The following is a 26,341-nucleotide window of genomic DNA, read 5'->3' on the forward strand; positions in this document are numbered from 1 at the left end:
ACGTCAAAGGAGAGCATTAGTGAGGAATGCCGGGCACGGGCACCTGGGGGCACGAGCGGGGCTGAGCTCCTCCACAGCCAGGCATGCCAAGCTGGCAACAAACAGGCCCCACCCTGGATAAAGTGGAGTCCACCCAACTGTGTCAATAATTCTGGATGCTGGATTGTATGAGAGGAGGAGGGGGGAGGCCATGGAAAACATTGCAGTGTAGTCCCATGATGGTTTCTGCAGGGTTCACAGACCCCTAAAGATGACATCAACCGCTGGGCTTCAATGACACGCTGGATGCAAAAGTTAAAGGGGTTTTCTAGCAAAAATCTTTTTCTTTCAAATAAACTGGTGTCAGAAAGTTATGTAGATTTGTAATTCACTTCTATTAAAAAATCTAATGTCTTCCTATACTTATTAGCTGCTGTATGTCCTGCAGGAAATGTTGTTTTATTTTAAGTCTGACACAGTGCTCTCTGCTGACATCTCTGGCCGAGACAGGAACTGTCCAGAGCAGGAGAGGTTTTCTATGGGGATTCATAAAAAACCGAGACAGAGTTCCTGTCTTGGCCAGAGGTGGCCGCAGAGAGCACTGTGTCAGACTGAAAATAAAACATTTCCTGCAGGACATAAAGCAGCTAATAAGTATGGGAAGACTTGAGATTTTTTTAATAGAAGTAAATTACAAATCTTTATTACTTTCTGATATCAGTTGATTTGAAAGAAAAAGATTTTCGCTGGACAACCCCTTTAAAGTTAAGCTTTGTATTTCCAAGGCTAAATCTAAGGTGGTGTTGCATGTTCACCTCTACTCGATACAACCCCTATAGGACGTACACAGTCCTACAAAGGCTGCAGGAGTGCACATGCCTGACCACCGACCTGTCAAACAGGGACACACAGACCCTTCACTTTTCTAATCAGTGGGATCCCATTAACCAGAACACCTATCCAGATGACTTCTTCTATTGCTCCATGCTCCAGTTCTGATGTCCACTGTAGACAGTTTTGGGGCTGGACGGACGGGGGACACATGACCCCTCTGACAGGTCTGCAGGGCCTCGGACATGGCAAAGACAGATTTGACTTCATAAGGGGAGAAATCAATGTATCCAGAAGCAATTGGTGATACTCTGTATGGCCACGACCTGTATAGCCCTCACACTGGTCACAGATCCCATACCTTGTATCAGATGTACAGAAAGAGGGGTCTTCAGTACATGGGGGTACACCGACCTTACCTGTGTTACCTACAGACACAAGGCCGAAGACCCCTGTAATACACAACAATAAGTGTGAGTGATATCGGCACTCAGCCCGGGGAGCACTTACCCATCCATCCAGCTAATCCCACCTGACAGCAGAGGAGGGGGGGGGGGACTCGCTCTTCCTGCTCTCCATTCCTTGACACACCCACCCTCTCACCTACAAGTAAACCTGAAAATTAACCCCAACCTGACCACAGATCATGTATCTAATCAGCATGAAGATGCTTCACGGTGTCAGATAAACCCTGAAGATCCGCATGTGTCATCCAAAAAACGCGCTAAGGTGAGTGAACGGCAGCCCCAAAAGCTTAACATGCTGTTAAGTGCATCTGTATACAGCCTATGGCTATATCCATGTTTTCCAAATTCTGCAGCCACCGGTAAGCAAATGTCGCACACCCGGGTTCGGACAGACCTGAGCATGCTGGAGATTCGCTCATCTATGATTGTAAGCTCCGACACACCGCACATAGAAAGGTCTCCATTCAGGGCCAGCCAGCAGAGATATAAAAAAATAAGTGAGAAACTGAGAAGTTCTATAAGAAAGCTGCAGAACTTCAATGAACAGCTGAAAAGTCCTAAATACAATGACACAATAGAGTCTGCTGAACTACACTACAGACTCCATGTACCATCCGGTCGCTCCAGAAGAAACAGAGCGAGAGGCTGAAAAACCCAATTACAAGCAATAAAAATGTGGAGTCAAAAGTAATCCAATCTCACTTAACTGCCCAGATTGTTATATCACCCCCTACTGACAGAATGTAGCATTACCGACACCAGGAACTACATACGTCTACTAGTACATACTACAGCTGGTATAACATGGGCATCTTCCTGTATGTAGGGATATGGAGGATGCTGGTATAACCTGGGTATCTCCTTTATATAATTATAAATACAGCTGGTATAACCTGGCTATCTACTGTATATAATTATATATGTACAGCTGGTATAACCTGGGTATCTCCTGTATATAATTATATATGTAGAGCTGGTATAACCCTGGTATCTCCCGTACATAATTATATATGTACAGCTGGTATAACCTGGGTATCTCCTGTATATAATTATATATGTACAGCTGGTATAACCCTGGTATCTCCATTATATAATTATATATGTACAGCTGGTATAACAAGGGTATCTCCTGTATATAATTATATATGTACAGCTGGTATAACCCTGGTATCTCCCGTATATAATTATATATGTATAGCTGGTATAACCTGGGTACCTCCTGTATATAATTATATATGTACAGCTGGTATAACCTGGGTATCTCCCATATATAATTATATAAGTATAACTGGTATAACCTGGGTATCTCCAGTATATAATTATATATGTACATCTGGTATAACCTGGGTATCTCCTGTATATAATTATATATGTATAACTGGTATAACCTGGGTATCTCCTGTATATAATTATATATGTACAGCTGGTATAAGTTATACATCTCCTGTATATAGTGATATGGAGCATGCTGGTGTAACCTGGGTATCTCCTGTATATAGTGTAATACATGTAGATATATATATATATATTGGCTCATCCTGCAGTGACATTGTGAAGGCTGGATGATGAAATAGTTAATCCTTAGACTATAGTGTCGGGGCAGGGGCTGAGCTTACATGCAGTAATGCTCTGTCCCATTATGGGCTTTAGGTTTGGGTTGGGCAAAGTTAGTCAAATCTACTCCCCGAGTGTTGGTGGATCAAGTTGTATTTGCAGTGTTGTAGGTGGATAGGAGGTTACCATACAAATATCCATTCCATGCAATGACCTCACGGGGGCAAAAAACACGGCCACACCCTTACTACAAGACCAGACCACAAGCCAAGGAACAGTCAGGGCTTATGGCAAATAGATCATAGATGTGGGAAGAAAACGGATACATTGTATTGAAATAAACAATTTTTTGCTTCCTCTGTATCAATGATTTACAACAGTGTTCCCAAGCCTGTGGCTCTCCAGCCGCTGCATGCCCTGACAGCTTTTGGCTGACCAGGAATACAGCCTTTTTCTGTCAGAGCATGCTGGGAATTGTAGTTTTGTAACAGCTGGAGGGTCACAAAAACAATGACATATTAGCTCTGGCTCGCTGTGTGAATTGTGATGCTGTACACAATGTGTCATTGTCTCGTGTCCTCTTGGCACGCTGCAGGACGAAGGTAGATGAAGGGGTTAAATGTGTCACTTATTATCAGCCTGTTCATTATTACAGATGAGTCAGGAGAGCATTGCTTGGCTGGAGCTTTATAGCTGACTAATAGTGGAGAAAGAAGTGACGGTATAGGAAAAACAGCAGGATTAGTCCCTGCATTCTGTCCCCCAGCTCTGCTGGACCTTACTGATTCGGCCATTCTGGGGGGTGACAACCACTATTGGCTGCTATACCAGTATATAATCTTATTATCGCACGACACGAGGGGTATTATTAGCTTATCAGACACAATGGATATTATTATTATTAGTTTACTAGATACCAGGGATATTATTATTAGTCCACTAGATACCAGGGATATTATTAGTCCACTAGATACCAGGGATATTATTATTAGTCCACTAGACACCAGGGATATTATTAGTCCACTAGATACCAGGGATATTATTAGTCCACTAGATACCAGGGATATTATTATTAGTCCACTAGATACCAGGGATGATATTATTATTAGATCACTAGACACCAGGAATGATATTATTATTAGCCCACTAGCAGGGCCGTTTCTACAGGCAGGCAGGCGGGCTGGGCGACTGCACGGGGCGCCAACAGCTGGTGGCACCTCCCGGACTCCACTGAGCTGCGCGCGCCCCCGGCTGCCCGGCGGCTCGCTCGCCCCATCACCTGCCCTTGTGCCTCTCTGCAGTTAAAATTACCTAGAAACGGCCCTGCCCACTAGACACCAGGAATATAATTATTACTGTTAGCCCACTAGGCAACAGGGATATTATTTTTGGCCCCTGATACCAGGGATATTATTATTAGCCCACTAGACACCAGGGATATTATTTTTAGCCCACTAGACACCCGGGATATTATTTTTAGCCCACTAGACACCAGGAATATTATTTTTAGCCCACTAGACACCAGGGATATTATTTTTAGCCCACTAGACACCAGGGATATTATTTTTAGCCCACTAGATACCAGGGATATTATTATTATTAGTAGCCCACTAAACATCAGGAATATTACTATTAGCCCACTAGACACCAGGGATATTACTATTAGCCCACTAGATGACAGGGATTACCAGTCTGAATTAATGAATTGAGGGAGCTTGGATTCAAATAATCCTAGGGGTGTGATACATACCAAAAAAAAAATCTGTGGGGTAAATGAAACTCTAAGGATACAGGTGATGTATATAAACCAGGAGCCTCTACCATGATATATACCAAACAAAGGATGTGAACAGCTGCCTGGGCAGACACTGTTTTTTTTTTTGTAGATGCCCTTTAAGCGCTGTGTTGTGGTGTCCACTGTAGCTTTCTAGATAAAAGATCAATAACTATAAGGGCCCCTTTACACATAGGGATAATCGGCCGAACCCGGCAGATTAACGATCCGTGTAATAGAGACAACGATAAATTGACGACAATGATCATCGACTGATCGTGTCTTTTGGTTCTGACCTAAAATTATCACCTGCCGACTGTGCTTCGCTACGTGTAATAGAGGATGCATAGCCGATTATATATAACCATATACATACCTCTCCACAGTCCCTGGTCTTCTGCTCTCTGCTAGCTTCCCAGAGCCGCTGTTGTAGCTTCAGAGCGGTCTCTGAACTGACAGGCTGCTCAGCCAATCACTGGCGGGGACCAGCTCTGAAGCTACAGCAGCAGCACTGGGAAGCCAGCAGAGGGCAGAAGACCAGGGACTGTGGAGAGGTAATGTATACACTTTAAGAGCAAGGGTTGCATGGACATCGCTAATGATATACGTGGAGCCCTTACTAAACGATTATTGATTTGTGTAATAGGCTTGGAAAGCAAGTGCTGATCTTACAGGAGGCATTTGGCCGTCTAATAGAGCTGTGGCACTGATGGAGCAGCTGCTGTGTGGCATGGACTAATAGCTATGAGAAAGCCGCGTGCCATCGACAGGCATCAGCCAAACCTTGCTAAGTACCTCACACACCATAATGTAATAGCCGGCACAGCATCAAAAGAGCCTGGGCGAGTGACTACTACCCTGCACACAATGGGATCCTCTGTCCCCCCCTGAACCCAGAGAAGCAGCTGCAAAACCTATCCATTATTCACTTGGGACATCTGATGATTGAATCACATGATGGGAGTTGTAATTTTGTAGCAGCTTGAGCCCCTCAGGTTGGGGATCATTGCCGCATACACCGTTACAGTAAGGGGCAGATTGTAGAAGGTTCCTGAGACATGGCAGGAGCTGGTGTCCTCCATCTGGCAGGCTCTCTGGATGGGCGGATGGTCAGCGCCAGTCTAGGAGTTAGAAACAACAATGAATGTTGGGTATCACCCGGTGGCGGAGAATGAGCTCCTTCCAGTAAAGGGCGGCCTGGCTTCCAGCAGACTCCTCTTGTATACACAGCGGACGCTTTGTCTGGAGCTTTGCTGGGATTTCCCAGCAACTAAACACCACAGAAAATATCCAGTGTGTGATCCCAGGTCCAAGAAACATTCTCTTCCCTTTCCTTATTAACTCCTTCTATGCTGGGCATCCCTGAGATACTCGGCTTGTCCTAGGGCTGGGCGTGCTCACACAGGATTGGGGGGCATCTGCTGGTCTCTATCACTATGTTCTAAACCACCATAGATACAACATACATATGATATATACCTGTGATGGGGACTGCAGCATTATAGGGCGCAGAACTGCTGGGAGTCAGTGAGTAATATGCACTACTAGTGGATTCCTCTCATGGAAAGTGACCACCCTGGTCTATACAAGAGGAGGGGATATAGGAATACGAAGAAGGGGACAGAGGAGTCTGGAGGAGGGGATATAGGAATACGAAGAAGGGGACAGAGGAGTCTGGAGGAGGGGATATAGGAATACGAAGAAGGGGACAGTGGAGTCTGAAGGAGGGGATATAGGAATACGAAGAAGGGGACAGAGGAGTCTGGAGGAGGGGATATAGGAATACGAAGAAGGGGACAGTGGAGTCTGAAGGAGGGGATATAGGAATACGAAGAAGGGGACAGAGGAGTCTGGAGGAGGGGATATAGGAATACGTAGAAGGAAACAGAGGAGTCTGGAGGAGGGGATTACAGGAATATGAAGAAGGGAACAGAGGAGTCTGGAGGAGGGGATATAGGAATATGAAGAAGGGGACAGAGGAGTCTGGAGGAGGGGATATAGGAATACGAAGAAGGGGATATAGGAAAACGAAGAAGGGGACAGAGGAGTCTGGAGGAGGGGATATAGGAATACGAAGAAGGGGACAGAGGAGTCTGGAGGAGGGGATATAGGAATACGAAGAAGGGGACAGAGGAGTCTGGAGGAGGGTATATAGGAATACGAAGAAGGGGACAGAGGAGTCTGGAGGAGGGGATATAGGAATACGAAGAAGGGGACAGTGGAGTCTGAAGGAGGGGATATAGGAATACGAAGAAGGGGACAGAGGAGTCTGGAGGAGGGGATATAGGAATACGAAGAAGAGACAGTGGAGTCTGAAGGAGGGGATATAGGAATACGAAGAAGGGGACAGAGGAGTCTGGAGGAGGGGATATAGGAATACGAAGAAGGAAACAGAGGAGTCTGGAGGAGGGGATTACAGGAATATGAAGAAGGGAACAGAGGAGTCTGGAGGAGGGGATATAGGAATATGAAGAAGGGAACAGAGGAGTCTGGAGGAGGGGATATAGGAATACAAAGAAGGGGACAGAGGAGTCTGGAGGAGGGGATATAGGAATATGAAGAAGGGGACAGAGGAGTCTGGAGGAGGGGATTAGAGGAATATGAAGGAGACAGAGGAGTCTGGAGGAGGGGATATAGGAATATGAAGAAGGGGACAGAGGAGTCTGGAGGAGGGGATTAGAGGAATATGAAGGAGACAGGAGTCTGGAGGAGGGGATATAGGAATATGAAGAAGGGGACAGAGGAGTCTGGAGGAGGGGATTAGAGGAATATGAAGGAGACAGAGGAGTCTGGAAGAATGACAGAAAAGTCAGGAGAGGGGATAGAGGAGTCTGCAGAAGACGACTAAAAAACACCTGGAGGTAGGGACTAAGGAGTCTGAAAAAGTGGGCAGAGAGGCCTGGAGGAGGGTAAAATTTGGGGACCTTCTGATAGCTATATGTGCATGGCCACATGATGGGAGTGGGGCACAGGACGCATGATGGCAGTGGGGCACAGGACCCATGATGGAAGTGGGGGGCACAGGATGCATGATAGGAATGGGGGGCACAGGATGCATGATGGGAATGGGGGGCACAGGATGCATGATGGGAGTGAGGGGCACAGGATGCATGATTGGAGTGAGGGGCACAGGATGCATGATTGGAGTGAGGGGCACAGGATGCATGATTGGAGTGAGGGGCACAGGATGCATGATTGGAGTGAGGGGCACAGGATGCATGATTGGAGTGAGGGGCACAGGATGCATGATTGGAGTGAGGGGCACAGGATGCATGATTGGAGTGAGGGGCACAGGATGCATGATTGGAGTGAGGGGCACAGGATGCATGATTGGAGTGAGGGGCACAGGATGCATGATGGGAGTGAGGGGCACAGGATGCATGATCACAGTGGGGCACAGGACGCATGATGGGAGTGAGGGGCACAGGATGCATGATCACAGTGGGGCACAGGATGCATGATCACAGTGGGGCACAGGACGCATGATGGGAGTGGGGCAAAGGACCCATGATGGCAGTGGGGCACAGGACCTGCTGTTTCATTAGCCACCATCCTGCTAAGATTTCCTGAGATACTGGGTGAGGGCGCTATAACAACTGCCAGGAGAGAGGTGGGAGCTCGCTGCAGAGCTGAACATTTTAAGGTGTGGTGTTTTGTGTTTCCCAGCTTGTAGGACAGGGAAGAAAACTGCTGAGTGTACTTTCTGAAAACCATTTCTGGATGGCGTCCCAGGCGGGGAGCGTGGCACGTCCCGGGCCCCGCAGGCCTATCTGACAGTGTTGATTTCGATAAAGCAGAAACACAAGCCCCCCCCCCCCCAATTTTCCAGATGGTCCTGTGGACGGCTGTATATCCATCCCCCCTCAAGCATGACAATATTTATTATACAATTATCTCTCTAAATCCCGTAAAAGACGAACACAAGTGCGTGAACGCTGCCAGATTCCCATTTTATTTCCCGGTTGCTGTGATCAGTCTCCCTGAATTATTTCTGTTTACTTTCCTTTGCGATGGATGGAAGGAATGCATCTCTTGTGGTTACACTTTGATCTCCGCATAAATGTGCAAAGCGTAAAGTCCTGGTGCCAGAAGAATTCACGAGCCCCAGACGCTGCTTGTGTGACCTTAATGCCGTAATGCCGAGGTGGGTGATGGGGCCTGGGAAATGGCCTCCGAAAACAAAAGTGAGTATAGCAGCATCTGTAACAATGCAATGTGGCATCTGAAAGCTGACACCAACCTGCCCGTCATACTCCTATCTGTACCACCAGATTTGCATTAGTCTGGTCTGTGGTAGGGGACAAACAACTATGGAAACCACACTGAAATCCAACATAAGTCTATGGTGGCGGTCTAGCACTGCCCTCATCATTTATGACATAACAGGTGTGAACAGAGACATAGGCCAGGTCTACACAGAGACTATTACCATGTCACAATAATTGCAGCTAATAAAAGAGAATAGGGTCATGTTGCCACTTTGGAGGAATTGTGGGGCTGCAGTGGTGACCACTTACGGTCACCACTGCAAAAGTCTGTTGTTCTGTCCGCAAATGCGGGCACGCAATTGCGGACAGAACATAGAACCAATTGTATTCAATGGCCCCGTTGACACATCTGTACGTGTGTACGGGGCCATGTGTGTACGGATCGCTACACTAATGAAGTGGCAATGCAGTGCTCCGTGAGGTACAGAGCACTACAGATGCACATTTGTAGTGCGGGCCGCGGCCGCAGGGCCGCAGTCACAGGCTGCTCTACAGATGTGTAAATATAGCCTTACTCTCATTGGCTAAAATACAAAGAATAACATTTGTGTACAGCTTACTGCCTTGTGCTGAACAATACCACAGGCAGAGGAGCAGACAGGGGATGAATACAGCTGTTGCTCACCGTTCTGCAGCAGCCCTGGGCAGGGAACTGGCAGGAAAACAATGATGGATAGCAATGCACTTTGGGAGTCGTAGTAGTTAGTATAGTGAGAGCACCTTGTAGGGGACAGGACTGGATACACACAAAACAATGCGTATATGCTATATACGTCTCCTGTACCCCCATAACACTGAGGACTTGTGTCTTCCCCACACAAAAGTCTTGATTTATCTAGTTAGTCACCATGCTGTACCTAACAACACTTCTCCCCTACCAGGTCACCTGCTACGGTCACCTGACACATACACCATCTATAAACCGATCGACCACTCCATGCTAGAGGCTGAGAAAACAGCGGATAGACACAGACTACACTGAGTGAGGTACATAGTGGAAGAAGCAGGGTCTCCAGCAGTACAGAGGATTTCAGGAATAGTGTGTGCAGATGTTCTAGGAGACAGGGACCTGTGCAAAAATGATTTAGCCTGGAGCATACAGAACAGAAAGGTAAGAAGACAGAAAGAGGTACACAGCAGCAGGATCAGACAGTCAGTTACACAGCGGAAGCAGCACAGAGTACTTAAGGCGATTTTATACTGATCTTCATGTCTATGCAAAATAACTATATAATATAGGGATTAGAGGGATAAAAAAAAAAAAAAACATGAAGTGCAGCCACTATGAGGCAGTGGGGAGTGTGCACACCTGGTGTGTGCGTCCGTCCAGCAGTCACCTTGTGAGGATCTGTATATAACACAGTCCCCAGAGAAGTGAAACAAATACAGAGAGGAATGAAAGTTACACCCTGCTCTGGGTCACCCGAGGACACGTGACTACTGCAAACTACACGGAGATCCATCCTCATACACCCCCTATCTTTATAAAGTTTATATAGATCCAGGAGCTGAAATCGTAGTTCCACACTCCAACTCCGACACACTCTGGCAAACATTGTCTCTATTCACCTGCAGCAAGCATGGGTATTGAAAATTAAGCAAAGTATAATAGAAAGTGGGAAAACATTTCATAACGCAAAACTACAACTCCCAGTATGCCCTGTGTCAAGTAGTGTAGCCCTACTGTATATCGGTGGCATATATATCATGTATATAGAAGGCGGTGCATTCCACCGTTACCCCCTTTCCCCCAACCTATTCCCAGATGTTGTGAAACTACAACTCTCAGCATGTCCAATTTATTATTCTAGCGTTCCCCAGTAAGTGGTTCGCCAGCTGTTGTATCATGATGGGGCTTGTAATGTTGGGGCTTGGGGTCATGATGGGACTTGTAACACCTGGAGTGCCACCATGGCCACCCTCCTAACCCCCCCAGACCCCTCCATACAGTACAAGTAAAGGCCCAGCCTGTAACCCCCCATCAGCAGACACCAGCATGGGAAGAGTTAACCGGTGGCTGTGAAAAATAGATGGGACTGGCGTGTAATGCGGCTCATTTCCCCGAACATATAACCCCGGCCTGTGAAGAACACGTAAACAGGAGCGTTACACAAGAGCGCCCTTTGTTCTCTGCGGTTGGAGAAGGATTTATTACAATCTTCATAAAATCGCTGAACATTATGTCTCCTGTGATTATGGAGGAGCTGGAGGCCTGTAAAACCTGAGATTTATAGCCCCGCCGGCAACCGGGGCAACCGTACACCGAGCCACAGAGCAGCCACATAGGTAAGTCACTGACCACCGGGGGGGGGGGGGGGGAGGCTACTGTTCTCATCAGATGTCTCTCTGCTAGGACTGTCTCATCAGATGCCCCTCTGCTAGGACTCTCATCATATGTCTCTCTGCTAGGAATGTTTCATCGGATGTCTCTCTGCTAGGACTGTCTCATCAGCTGTCTCCCTGCTAGGACTGTGTCATCAGATGCCCCTCTACTAGGACTGTCTCATCAGATGTCTCCCTGCCCCCATGCTTTATACTGCAGCTTTACTAGGACTGTCTCATCGGATGTCTCTCTGCCCCCCCATGCTTTATACTGCAGCTTTGCTAGGACTCTCTCATCAGATGTCTTTCTGCTAGGACTGTCTCATCAGATGCCGCTCTGCTAGGACTGTCTCATCAGATGTCTCTCTGCTAGGAATGTTTCATCAGATGTCTTTCTGCTAGGACTGTCTCATCAGACATCTCTGACTAGACATGCTAAGACTCTTATCAGATGTCTCTCTGTCTGCCATGCTTTATACTGCAGTTCTGCTAGGACTGTCATCAGACGCAGCTCTGTCCCTTATGCCCACTTTACCCACTCCTGATATTACTACTCCCGCTCCCACCACTACTGCTGCTACTACTCCCCATACTACTAATATAAAGAAAAGTTTAGCATGTAGGGGAGAGAGGATTAAAGTATCTTAATAGGAGGAGAAAGAGGCATTTTTTTCTGATAAGATAAATTACTGTTTCTTTTATTTGCTTACACTACTGATTTACATGACCTTTGTCAAAACAATTGACCATTTAAACAACAGTTCATTTTCTGATGACATATTTCTTTAATTATATGGATTTTCTAGGAAATACCAATACTTTGCCCTACAGCTCCGAGTGGAATAAACCACAGTTCAGTTGTCACATCTACCAATTGGCGTTGCTGTGTTGCACTTCTGACAACGTCCTGCTTAGCCAATTGCACACATAGGGGAGAGCCTGCTCTTCTATAGCTCTATACACACCCTTAGTGGCAGCAGCACAGAGGACATTATACAGCAGTTGAGAACCTGGAAATCTTTTGAAAAAGACAGATTAACACAGGACCAGAAGATATACCAGCTGTAGGGCTGGGGACGTGGCACTACACTGGTAAGTATATGGGTGGCACAGGGCTGAGTATTGGGGTTTCCTGTGAAACATCGTTAAATGCAAACATAAAGGAGAAGTCACCTCAGGGTAACGGATAATAAACCAGTCAGAGATAGAAAATCACTCAGCTCAGTGCCGGGTGGTGGATGCACTTACTGTTCTACTCGGGGGGACAGGTAGAGTTTAGGAAACACTTGTGTCGCTTCTGCATCTTCAAAGCTAACAGACAACAACGCCACATCCTCTCCAGGATCTTCATTAGCGTCCTGAGGAGGGAAAGATACAGAACGTCACACAGAATGCATCATGTCTGTTATTTTATATACCTGTCTATCTATATATCTATCTATCTCCTATCTCACATATACGACTATCTATCTATCTCACATATCCATCCATCCAAAGAATGGTGAAAAAAAGGTAGTGGGTTTTTATTTGCTCATGAAACAACAGTGCAACGTTTCAGCTCTGTCAATGAGACTTTTTTCAACCACTGCTTAAATCTCATCTGGATTACAATTAAAGTAATATCTCAATTATAAAGCTGTGGATAGATAACACAGGATCCATTATTGACAACAGGTAATTAGAGTAAATCATATAGCACACCTCCAACACTCTTGCATAGAGGTCAGCTGTTGACAGGCACAGCTTACCTCACAGGTCACAGAGCATGCCTATAACACTCTCCTATAGAAATCAGTGTGTAATGGTGCTGCGGGGTCTACGGACCCTCCCCTCTCCTCCACAGAGTCTTATGTAGGTGCCCTCCTCTATCTAGACTTATCTGAGCTTTCCTCCCTAATCTATAGACTTTGTGATCTGCCCTCCCTGATAACTTGGATGCATTTCCCTTTTCATTTGCTGATCTGCTTTGTATATCCCCCCCCCCCCCCCCCCCGCTGCTACCTCTAACAATAAGAGAAGGGAGCGGTACAGCAGAGAGAGACGGCTAGGAGCAGCTATGTTAAGGTGTTACACATTTTCTACAACAGTAAAAAAAATAATAAAAAAAAAATAAAAAATAATAATAATAATAATAATAATAATAAAAAAAAATATATATATATATATATATATATATATATATATATATAAAATTTTGTGGCATGGTGGGGCTGTAACAGGCAGTTCTATGCCTCTGGAGTGGGAATTGGAGTTAAGGTGGAGCTCCTGGTCCAGATACTCCACTCCAGCCCTAGAGCTAATGAGGCTCTGAAACCACCTGGTGGAGCTCTATTAGAGACTCAAGAGCTTTCCAGGTGATGGCTCCCAGGTGAAGACTCCCAGGGTGGGAGAACACAGGCAGTGCTAGGCCTGTGGGAGCTGCAGACAAGTCTGGGTGAGACCAGTGGAGCTGGTGATATTGAGCATTAGGCTCATAAGTGACAGCTAGGGAAGCTGTGGTGTTAGTCAGTGGCTAGACGGCCTAGGCTTTATTTTATTGGCAGTGTTGCCTATGTCTTGTGTTTTCTTTGAACTGATAAATAAAGCTGACTGAGGTCAGTATAAAGCATACAGCGCTGACTGGACTGCAATTTGTGATGTGCCAACCGTCTCAGGCCCAGGAGATGGCGATCCCAGCAAGTGAGTAACCCCCAGATTGTCTATATATATATATATATATATATATATATATATATATATATATATATATATATATATATATAAAGTCCTACATGTAAAGTTATTTAGGAAGCAAATAAAAAGTAGAAAAAAAAAAATTTAATTGCAATGGTGTCCATAGCCTTTACGTGTAAGAAATCAAGAGACAACTGGTGACAGATCCTGCGTCAGAGGAGATGCTGTCAAACCATTTGACATAAATCCTGGAACATATGCCACTTGCTGAAGACGACAACGTCAATGCCAGGAAATTATGACGGCAAAGACAGGCAGGTATAGGATGTATATGACTGCTGATGCGATATGGTGGGCTTGTGGAATGCATCCGCACATTCCCAGCAGTGCCGGCCAGACAGACAGACGCTGCATAACTGGCTAATCCCACACAGCCGCTGTAATGTACAGGGAAATATCACTGAGGAGGATAGAAGTCCAAAAACATCAGGTCATCTACTCCAGTCACATCTAAAGCTGCGCACTGTGTTCTGGTGACTGCTAAATAAAGGCAAAAGAAAAGATATGATGATTTGACTCATCTATCTATCTATCGATCTTCTATCTATCTATCTATCTATCGATCATCTATCTATCTTCTATCTATCTATCTATCTATCTATCTATCTATCTATCCATCTTATATTTGTCTCATATCTATGGGGTGTTGTATACGATAAAGCCCCACAAAGTGAGTGAACCCCTGGTGACCTGTATATTGTGCAGCGCAGGTCACAGGACAAAATCCCACCTACTGGAAGATTGCTCCTCACTTACTGGAAGCGGGGATTACTGACAGCGGCGCCTGCTCCCGGGCATAGAGCTAAAACATCTGCTCCACACAGTCACAATAGCTCTAAATCCATCCCTGACACAAAAGAGCATGACCGTCAGCGGGATGAGGACCCCCGAGTGTGGACACTGACCAAATCCTGTATACACACTGACATAACACCACAGCTCACACTGCTGCAGGGCTGACACATACAAAAGACTTTACACCTTTAGAGGAGTCACCACACTGGACAATCACTGTTTCTTGGAAGATCCCTTAAAGGGGTACTCTGGCAAAAATCTTTTTCTTTTAAATTAACTGGTTTCAGAAAGTTATACAGATTTTCAATTTACTTCTATTTAAAAATCTCAAGTCTTCCCATACTTATTAGCTGCTGTATGTCCTGCAGGAAGTGGTGTTTTCTTTTCAGTCTGACACTGTGAACTCTGCTGCCACCTCTGTCTGAGAGACAGGAACTGTCCAGAGCAAGAGAGGTTTTCTATGGAGATTTGCCACTACTTCAAACAGTCTCTGACTTGGACAGAGGTGGCAGCAGAGAGCACTGTGTCAGACTGGAAAGAAAACACCACTTCCTACAGGACATACAGCAGCTAATAAGTATGTAAAGGCTTAAGATTTTTAAATAGAAGTAAATGAAAAATCTATATAAAATTCTAAAACAAGTTGATATGAAAGAAAAAGTTTTTTCGCTGGATAACCCCTTTAAATATAAAATGATCAAAAAGAGTCCACCTCCCGCAAACCCCCATGCTGTGATCTTCAGCGATCATCTGTAATTTGTGGGGAAACCTGGCAGTCTCCCTGATGCGCCACCATAGGAGTGATGTAGTATTACACAGTGCGGTCTGATATCACAGTCCATAAAAGCTGAGCTGTGATTGGTTGTTATTTGTCCTCCTTCGGCCCAGAACTCCCCTAGCTGTGGTGTGTCCACCAAATCCCCCGCCACCCCAATCCCCATATATGACAGCTTGGCAATTAAAGGAAAACTCCGGCGCTGATTAAAAAAAAAAAAAAACCTGAACTAAAGCTCCGGTTGGTGGCTTCTTTTTTTTTTTCACTTCCTGGTTTGGGCTTTCTCATGATGCACTTTGTCTCCTGTGATGTCTATGACTCTGTAGAACTGTTAGATGGCTTACAGCTTGCTCAGCCAATCAGACCTAAGCAACCTGAGCCATCTGACAAAGGGAGGCTGGCCTAACAGGGTTTAGACCCGCCTCCCTCTTGATGACATCATTGTCACAAAATGGCTGCCACAGAGCAGCCTGGTGACAACAGTCATTAGGTAAGAATGAGTTTACTTCACTTCCTGGTGGCGGGTTGAGGGGGGAAAAGATAGGTGATTGAAGCATATTACAAAGTTATATAACTTTGTAATGTGTTTCAATTACTGGGGAAAAGATTTTCGCCGGAGTACCCCTTTAACTCTCGGCATCTGAAGAAGTTGGATGCTGCCCTAAGGCTGCCAGGAGACCATAGGCTGTATCCATGTTTTCTAGAACTCCCTAGAGCAGCATCCAACTTCTCCAGATGCCGGGAGTTGAATGCTAAGCATTGAGGTTCAACATGGACACTTTTCTGAAGTTCGCTGTACACTAACCAGCAGCAGAACTTGTAAGGTGTGAGGTGCGGCCTACATGGATGGGACTTGTTTTTCCAGCATATCTCACAGAAGATCAACTGGATTGACATGCCAGGATACAAGGTTTCCATCACGGTTGCCATTTTGTTTTCTTTCCATAGTGCATCCTGATGCCATCCCATCCCCAGGCCACATGATAGAGCAGTGATTTTCAACTAGTGTGCCGCGACACATGGTCAGGTGTGCCGCGGGGAAAGCTCCCCAAACTATGGTGCCCCTGTGAAACAGGAGAAAACAATGGGGGAGAGAAGCAGGGGGGAGAGAAGTTTGGTGGAGAGAAGCAGGGGGGAGAGAAGCACAGGAGAAGCAGGGGGGAGAAGTATGGTGGAGAGAAGCACAAGAGAGAAGCAGGGGGGAGAGAAGCACAGGAGAGAAGTAGGGGGGAGAAGTATGGTGGAGAGAAGCACAGGAGAGAAGTAGGGGGGAGAAGTATGGTGGAGAGAAGCACAGGAGAGAAGTAGGGGGGAGAAGTATGGTGGAGAGAAGCACAGGAGAGAAGTAGCGGGGAAAAGTATGGTGGAGAGAAGCACAGGAGAGAAGTAGCGGGGAGAAGTATGGTGGAGAGAAGCACAGGAGAGAAGCACAGGGGGGAGAAGAAAACAGGCCCAGGTTTCACACTGAGTGAGTATAAATACATTTAGAATCTATATTATTAACTATATGTATAATATGTACTGTTTTAGTGTTATTTTGTGCCATTTTGGTTGGTGGTGTGCCCCGGGATTTTTTAAGTATAAAAAGTGTGCCGCGGCTCAAAAAAGGTTGAAAATCACTGTGATAGAGAACATGATCCATCAGACCAGATGCCTTCCTCCGTTGCTCTATACTGCATTCTGATGCCCACTCTAGACACTTTTGGGGGTGGACAGGGGTTACTTGGGTTCTGACTGGTCTCACGGGTGCAACACACTGCAAGCTGCCATGTCCTGTGTGATCTGAGGCGACCCTCATTCGCAGAGGTGGGACTGGTACCTGAAAGCTGATTATGACTTGGACTACTCCTTTAAAGGGAACCATTCACCCCGTGGCCCGGGCAGAAACTGACATAAAGGTCAATATACTTACCACATCGCTCCCGATGCCGTCCCGGATCCCGTTGTTGACACGGAGAAATCGCCGATTCTTCTTCTCGTGCCCATTATGGTAATGAGCGCCGCCGGGTCCGAAGTCCAGCCTTCTCCCGCCTCCGACACTTGATTGACGCCGGGTCCTCTTCTTCTTCGTCTTCTTTCTTTTCGCCGGATCCCGCGCAGGCGCCGTGACAGTTGTTTTCGGCGCATGCGCAGTTCACAATTGAAGCCGCTCCGCAGCCTCACTGTTTACTGTGCGTGCGCCGATTGTCTCGAACACGTATCCTGTTTACCGCGCAGGCGCAGAAGAGGTGACAAGACCATCGCAGCGGCGCCTGCGCGGGAATTCGTCAGAAGACTGAAGACGTCAATCAAGTTCCAGGAGGCGTGGATGGGCGGCGACGAGAAGAGGACCTCATGAATAAGTTGGACTCGTCCGTCGTTTCCTATGGACGTTGGACTCATCTCAGCTCATTACCATAATGGGCGGGAGAAGAAGAATCGGCAATTTCTCAGTATCAACAACGGGATCCGGGACGGGACTGGGAGCGATGTGGTAAGTATATTGACCTTTCTGTCACTGTATGTCAGTTTCTGCCGGGGGCCACGGGGTGAATGGTTCCCTTTAAGGAGTGATGTCTGGGCTGTATACACACTGGCATATGAGCTAGTGGTAAAGTTGACTGCGTGGGGGAGGGACATTTGCTGAAATAGCAATAAACAGCGCGCTGGGTGATATTTCAACATTCTCAGCATTAAAAACAAGTGTGCGGCCAAACCGGGCGGAGGATTTATTTACTTATTAGAGTCCTGACACATTTCCCACCTTCTCTATATTTAGACTTGGCAGCGCGTCGGTTTGTGGTTACAGCTTGGATGGGGTTATGTGGAGTTACGCTACCTGACGGGGCTCGCCATGAATGACGGTGGGGGACAGGCCAGATGGAAAGAGGGGATGCCCTGGGTCAGGTTTTCAGGATTTCCTCACTGTTATAGGTCACAGGTGTTCTCGCTCTATGGGACATCCTTACATCAGGACTTTTATGGGGGGTTTTGTCACTTTTTATACAAAATGTAGCAAAAAAAAAAAAAAGTGATTAAAGGAGAAGTCTAAAGAAAATTTTTAGTTATACAAATCCCCAATATACACTTATTATGGGAAATGCTTCTTTCCCTGCACTTACTACTGCATCAAGGCTTCACTTTCTGGATAACATGATGATGTCACGACCAGACTCCCAGAGCTGTGTGGGCTGTGGCTGCAGGAGAGGATGATGGCAGAGGGATGCTCAGTGTCACTCCAGTGCCTTGTGTCCCTCAGTGTCCCTCTGCCATCATCCTCTGGCTTTAACCCTGACTGCTTGTGGCTCCTTTGATAGAGAAATTGAAGCTGAAAACATCAAGTTGGTAACCTTCTCAGTGATGACGGATGTACTAGAGCTGATGGAGTATTATCTGTGACTCCCATCGACCCCATCTGAGTGGACACAAGCTAGATAGTAAGTTCAGCACTGCTGCATTTGCACATTAGCTTAGCTGTGATTGTGGGGAACACCGAGAACAGGTTCATATAGGACCCCCCACCTGCACATCCGTCAAGACAACAACTCTTCTAAAGCCCCTATTCCACGGGGCGACTACGAAGCCTGTGTGTGGGGGGGGGCTGGGGTTCACAGGGAGCTGCGGGCTGCCTGGGTGATCGCTTGATCATCCGGGCAGCCCATAGCATATAGCAGCGGTCTGCTGCCGCTGCCCCTATTCCATTGAGCGACGGCAGCAGATCGTTGCTTTATGAGTCGTTTGTCTTTCAACAATTTCGAAAGACAAATGACTACAACGATCAGCCGAATACGGACGATAATCGTTCTGTGTAATAGGGTCTTAAGTTAAAGTCATTTGAGAGGTCTTAAACCCAGTGCAGTCTAAACTTGTGATATGTGCACATGATGTGTCCCAGTCCTGAGTGTTATAACCAGAGAAAGCATGTGGCCACAAGCTTCAATTCCCGGCTGGACACCATATCTGACTTGGAAGCTCGTGACTGCGCAACTTACCAGATCATGGCAGATCTCAGGACCCAATGCAATCTGGACGACATGCCAAAACACTTTGAAGGAGTCATCTACCCTACAAAAACCTATGGCCTACCCTCAAGATAGGCTATCAATATTAGATTTGAGGGTGAGCAGCACCTGACTCACTTCACATTAGCTGTCTAAGTGGGCAGGTCCCATTCAAGTAAAAGGCTGCAGTACCTTGCACTGTCACTAGGGACAGTAGGGGAACACATGGACCAGCACAAGTAAACAGTGAAGAGGCACCAAGCCCCTGAAATCCCTGATCCGTAGAAATGTCAGAATAAGGACCTTAGCTAGAAACAGGCTGGATATCCCCAAAGCATGCTTCTGGATCTTCAAACGCCCCCCTCATGAAAACACCGTATGTTACAGAATTCAGAAAGGCACAAAGTCATCAGCCTCTCCTAGTAGTGCATCTTCTCTCAGTAGTGCAGTAGTGCTTACACCCTGCAGTTTCCTACAGTAAGAAATTAAAACGAAGTCTACAACATACAATAAAAGGGGCAGTCCAGGTGAGAAGACCCAATGTCATACAACCTATTAGGGGGTCCTCTGTTCAGGATCCTCATCCATAGGTCAGAGTGGAGAGAAGTTGCAGAGATCATCTGTTTCTATGTAGGACCTATCCTGTAGTATTACACAGGCAGTGATGTCAATGGGCACGTGTAATGCTCCATTTCACCTGTGGTGGCGCTGCAGGGAACCAAACTGCCAGGTTTCCCCACAAATCACAGCTGATGTGGAGGATATCCCATGATCAGGGAAAAGTGGAGTGATTGTCCTTTAAACTGTCTCTCTCGCATTTTCTTCCGTTCGGCTCCTTTAAGACACTGGGAGGAGCTTGTCTCCAGTTGTCTGTCATCTGAGGACAGCGGCAACGGCGGGATAATAATCTGCTCTGTGATTGTATCTGACTGATAGGAGCAGATTTTTATGTGCAGCACATGAGCAAAGTGCAGCGATAAACCCTGTGCTTAAGTGTTGCTACCAGTTAACCCTTTTTCCAGGGGGACAGAAGAGGGGAATAGCACGCTGTTCACATGGGTTTCTACTGATGCACTTCTGGTTTAGTCATACACTAAACCCCATTCACTTACAGATATACTTACTGTACAGATTTGTAAATTACTTCTATATAAAAATCTCCAGTCTTCCAGTCTTCAGCTACTGTATGCCCTGCAGGAAGTGGTGTATTCTTTCCAGTCTGACACAGTACTCTCTGCTGCCACCTCTGTCCATGTCAGGAACTGTCCAGAGCAGTAGCAAATCCCCATAGAAAACCTCTCCAGCTCTGGACAGTTCCTGACATGGACAGAGGTGGCAGCAGAAAGCAGTGTGCCAGACTGGAAAGAATACACCACTTCCTGCAGGGCATATAGCTGCTGAGAAGTACTGGAAGACTGGAGATTTTTATATAAAAGGAGTACCCCTTTAATAAAAACCTTAAACCCTGCTCCTCCGCAATAAGCAGAGACAAGTTAGTCAGGAGCTCCCAGACGTGACCGCCTTGTAGCAGCCTCCACAGTCAATCATTGATACATTTAATGGATCTCTCTGGGGTTATGTCTCTTGAATAATATTCCTCGTGTCGGGACAGGCATCTCCGGGACCCACCCTGTAATCTGTAAGGACGGCCGGAGCCGAGTGTTTGCTATGCCTCTACTGAAACCAGAGAAAATCCTTCAGAAAACAATGACCTCTTCAGCTTTCTTTGAGGACATAAGATACAATTTTTTAACAAAATATTAGGTCATGGGAGGCGGTGGGAACACATGGGAACCCTAGGAAAAGTGCCCAAATTATTCGTATTCAATGGGAATCTACACCATTGTTCACACTTTGGGATCTTCAGCAAAGAAACATTGTTCAGTAAAGTTGCATTCTTCAAGAAACAGCGCCACCCCTGTCCTCAGGTTGTGAGTGGTATTGCATTTTCTATTACATGGTTGACCAATCCTGCCTAAATCACTAGGTTAGGAAGCTAGTCATGCAATGTATATGGCCGCTTAAAATGGGTTATCCCAAGATTAATACATAGACTTTATCCACAGGAAAGGGGATAAAGAACTGATGGTTTGGAGTCCGACATCTGGGATAGTCAAGAGAATGTCCACAGAGTGAGCAGAGGGGCTTTATGGTGAATACCCTGAAAAGTAAATGTATGATTTATTGATGTACAGAACAATATGGTAGAAAGAAAAAGACCCAAATGGTGGAGAGAAAAAGACTCTTAACTTATAGGAAATGAATCAAGGGGATTTCTCTATCTGATAGCAGACCTTGTGTTTTATTACTACACACAATCGTTCCCTATAGGTTATTAATGGAAAATTCCACTAAGCTTATCAGTGGAGCCTGGATAAATATACCTGTGTACATTACAAAAGTTACATAAGGCGGGGCTATGTACGTATCTCAGCCTGAGAATGGAGCCGCCATGATGTCATTGAGAGACAAGGTCAGTGGAGATACCTTAGGGGATGCTGGTATATTCTGCCACGTGACATAAAGACGGACTTAGTTATCAAATGTGTGAAATGCAAATGTATCTGTACAAGAGATGTATCTTGAATACAGCCTATCCATCACTAGAGATCAGCGATGACGTCACTGAGAATACAGCCTATCCATCACTAGAGATCAGTGACATCACTGAGAATACAGCCTATCCATCACTAGAGATCAGTGGTGATATGACTGAGAATACAGCCTATCCATCACTAGAGATCAGTGGTGATATGACTGAGAATACAGCCTATCCATCACTAGAGATCAGCGATGACGTCACTGAGAATACAGCCTATCCACCACTAGAGATCAGCGATGACATCACTGAGAATACAGCCTATCCATCACTAGAGATCAGCGATGACATCACTGAGAATACAGCCTATCCCTCACTAGAGATCAGTGACATCACTGAGAATATAGCCTATCCACCACTAGAGATCAGCAGTGACATCACTGAGAATATAGCCTATCCACCACTAGAGATCAGCGGTGATATGACTGAGAATACAGCCTATCCATCACTAGAGATCAGAGACATTACTGAGAATACAGTCTATCCACCACTAGAGATCAGAGGTGACATCACTGAGAATACAGCATATCCATCACTAGAGATCAGCGGTGACATCACTGAGAATACAGCCTATCCATCACTAGAGATCAGTGACATCACTGAGAATACAGCCTATCCACCACTAGAGATCAGCGGTGACATCACTGAGAATAATTTTATAAGATCAGTGATGGAAATACCTATGGATGTAACCTATCCATTCACCAGCAGTGACATCACTCAGCCTATTCATTTACCAGATCTGTGACATCACTAAATACAAACTAATGAGAAAGATATCACTGCAAGAAACTATAACAGAAACATTTCAGATCTGAATATCCATTAATGGTTGTTCCCCTTTAAACCCACCTGGGAAATTATAGTGAAATGCGATGATCGGCAAATATTACAGCCCTGTGAAATAGCGACGTGATGTCATCTTTACCACCCAGGCTGCTAAGCTTCATTTACCCAAACAGAGACATGAGGAGGAAGTAACAGTATGTATGATGAGGATAGGTTTCCCTATAAGTAACAAGGGGAAGGGGAATTTTGGGAGCCTTTCAGATCAGATATTCCTCCGGTTACACAATGTCTGCTTTCTGTCTCACATCACCTGATCAGCAGGAGACACAGACACTTACCTGAGCGGGGACGAGGACAGTGAACACATTATCAGAGGTCAGGGGCTTTTATACAGTTCTGAAACGATCACTGTGAATTCATGTTCACAATGAATTTTCACCATATTTTTTTTTTATTAAGCTGGTGGTAAGTGTCCATCACTGGAGATCAGCAGTGACATCACTAAGAATACAGCCTATCCATCACTGGAGATCAGCAGTGACATCACTGAGAATACAGCCTATCCATCACTAGAGATCAGCGGTGACATCACTGAGAATACAGCCTATCCATCACTCGAGATCAGCGGTGACATCACTGAGAATACAGCCTATCCACCACTAGAGATCAGCGGTGACATCACTGAGAATACAGCCAATCCATCACTCGAGATCAGCGGTGACATCACTGAGAATACAGCGTATCCATCACTGGAGATCAGCAGTCACATTACTGAGAATACAGCCTATCCATCACTAGAGATTAGTGGTGACATCACTGAGAATACAGCCTATCCACCACTAGAGATCAGCGGTGACATCACTGAGAATACAGCCTATCCATCAGTAGAGATCAGCAGGGACATCACTGAGAATACAGCCTATCCATCACTAGAGATCAGCGGTGACATCACTGAGAATACAGCCTATCCATCAGTAGAGATCAGCAGGGACATCACTGAGAATACAGCCTATCCATCACTAGAGATCAGCGGTGACATCACTGAGAATACAGCCTATCCATCACTAGAGATCAGCGGTGACATCACTGAGAATACAGCCTATCCATCACTAGAGATCAGCAGTGACATCAATAAAAAAGGCAGCAATTCACTAGAGATCAGCGGTGACATCACTAAAAATAAAGCTTAAAAGGGACTACCCAGTTTTTTACATAAACTTCCATGTTCAGTAATGGTGAGACCCCTAACTTACGGGCAGACTAGACTGACCCAGTGGTCTTTTTCTGCCGACAATCTTCTAGGTTTCTATTTCCATCTGATAGTAGGTAACTACAGGCCACTGCACTGTATGACACAGGCAGTGCATTATCACGCCTCAAGCATGTCAAAAGTTCACTATGAAAGGGTTATTATACCGCCACTTCTTTTCAAGTCTGTAAACAATAGTGACTGCAGAGAGGAGACATTGATGTTTACCCTGGTAATAAAGCCGCACATACTGAGACAATTACCGAGCGCCGCAAGTCAGCAAATGAGCGGCCGCCCCGGACGGGTTACTCAAACAATGCGGGATACTAATACTTCACTATAACCATGAGATCAACACCGAGCGCTCCTCATCCCCACTCACAGTGTACCAGATGTACTCAAATGGCGGAGAGTGCTTCAGGAAGATGAATGGTGGGAAACAAACAATGGGCAAGAGTCCGAAAGTCGTGTGTACTCTTATTATGTATCCAGAAAGGTGAAAAAGTTACATTAAAAAGCAAATCAGCCCGACTATAAATCATAACAAAGACCCACAGTGACTGAAGACTAAAAGATAAGGACTGTGTACACCACTTCTAGAAGATATCTAACATAGTACTGCCCCCTATAGGTATCAATGTCACTTCTTTTCTTGTAGATAGGGGCACTATTATACCGTAGTAGTTATAGTCTTGTATATAGGAGCAGTATTATAGTAGTTATATTCTTGTATATAGGAACAGTATTATAGTAGTTATATTCTTGTATATACAGTAGGAGCAGTATTATAGTAGTTATGGAAACTGGAGAGAAAGGAACGGCTGCACATCCCATCTATGGCTGACACTAATGCCGCTTGGCCTATATTAAAAATCAACACCAGATTGTCTGTATATGAATTGATCAAGCCATATTGCCCCGTGTATCACCGTGCAGGTCCTCTGGTCCACACGGGTCCCTACGCTAACTCCACACCGTGTCGGTCAGCGACCGCCAACCCCGCAAAGCGTGCACATGCAGGGAAGGGAGGCCACGGAACGGCCCTGCAACCCCAATGTCACAGGACCAGACCCAAAAAGCCCCACCAAAACCCAGCCAGCACCACCGGCGGGGAAGGCTGCCCCCAAACGACACAAGTATGGATATGGTATTACACTTACCATTGCTGCTCTCACAGAATGGGGAAGACATAAGGTCCAGACATGTGAGCACAGGCATATCCCGCTAATTTTGGTCATGTGGGTCTTATAAAGGAGTGCTAGCTGTTCAGAGAGGGAGAACTGTAAGACACGGAAACTGGAGAGAAAGGAACGGCTGTACATCCCATCTATGGCTGACACTAATGCCGCTAGGCCTATATACAGACACTCTGGTGTTGATTTTTAATATAGGCCTAGCGCCATTAGTATCAGCCATAGATGGGATGTGCAGCCGTTCCTTTCTCTCCAGTTTCCGTGTCTTACAGTTCTCCCTCTCTGAACAGCTAGCACTCCTTTATAAGACCCACATGACCAAAATTAGCGGGATATGCCTCTGCTCACATGTCTGGACCTTATGTCTTCCCCATTCTGTGAGAGCAGCAATGGTAAGTGTAATACCATATCCATACTTGTGTCGTTTGGGGGCAGCCTTCCCCGCCGGTGGTGCTGGCTGGGTTTTGGTGGGGCTTTTTGGGTCTGGTCCTGTGGCATTGGGGTTGCAGGGCCGTTCCGTGGCCTCCCTTCCCTGCATGTGCACGCTTTGCGGGGTTGGCGGTCGCTGACCGACACGGTGTGGAGTTAGCGTAGGGACCTGTGTGGACCAGAGGACCTGCACGGTGGTACACGGGGCAATATGGCTTGATCAATTCATATACAGACACTCTGGTGTTGATTTTTAATATAGGCCAAGCGGCATTAGTATCAGCCATAGATGGGATGTGCAGCCGTTACTTTCTCTCCAGTTTCCGTGTATTATAGTAGTTATATTCTTGTATATAGGAGCAGTATTATAGTAGTTATGGTTCAGGGAAGAAAAAGAGTGCTGCACCTCACACCTATGGCTGATACTAGTACCTCTCGGCAGCATAAAAAACATCAGAATTCTGTATGTGAATTGATCAAGCCACACTGCCCCATGTACCTCGTGCAGGTATCTGATACACATGGGTCCCTACACTAAGTCCACACTGTGCCAGTCAGCGACCACCACCCCCGCAGGCGTGCACAGTCAGGGAAGGGAGGCCAT

The 26,341-nt window shown here is 46.0% G+C and overlaps 1 protein-coding gene across 1 annotated transcript in view; it reads right to left on the bottom strand.

Moving 5' to 3' along the window:
• BABAM2 (BRISC and BRCA1 A complex member 2) overlaps positions 1 to 26,341 on the bottom strand; it is a 97,774-nt gene that overhangs the window by 34,384 nt on the left and 37,049 nt on the right. Inside the window, exon 7 of the mRNA XM_069955275.1 lies at positions 12,444 to 12,553. Within this exon, the coding sequence (XP_069811376.1) occupies positions 12,444 to 12,553 (110 nt within the window). The remainder of the gene's footprint in view (positions 1 to 12,443; positions 12,554 to 26,341) is intronic.

Source organism: Dendropsophus ebraccatus, chromosome 15 (assembly GCF_027789765.1).
Source record: "Dendropsophus ebraccatus isolate aDenEbr1 chromosome 15, aDenEbr1.pat, whole genome shotgun sequence".
NCBI classification, from domain to species: domain Eukaryota; kingdom Metazoa; phylum Chordata; class Amphibia; order Anura; family Hylidae; genus Dendropsophus; species Dendropsophus ebraccatus.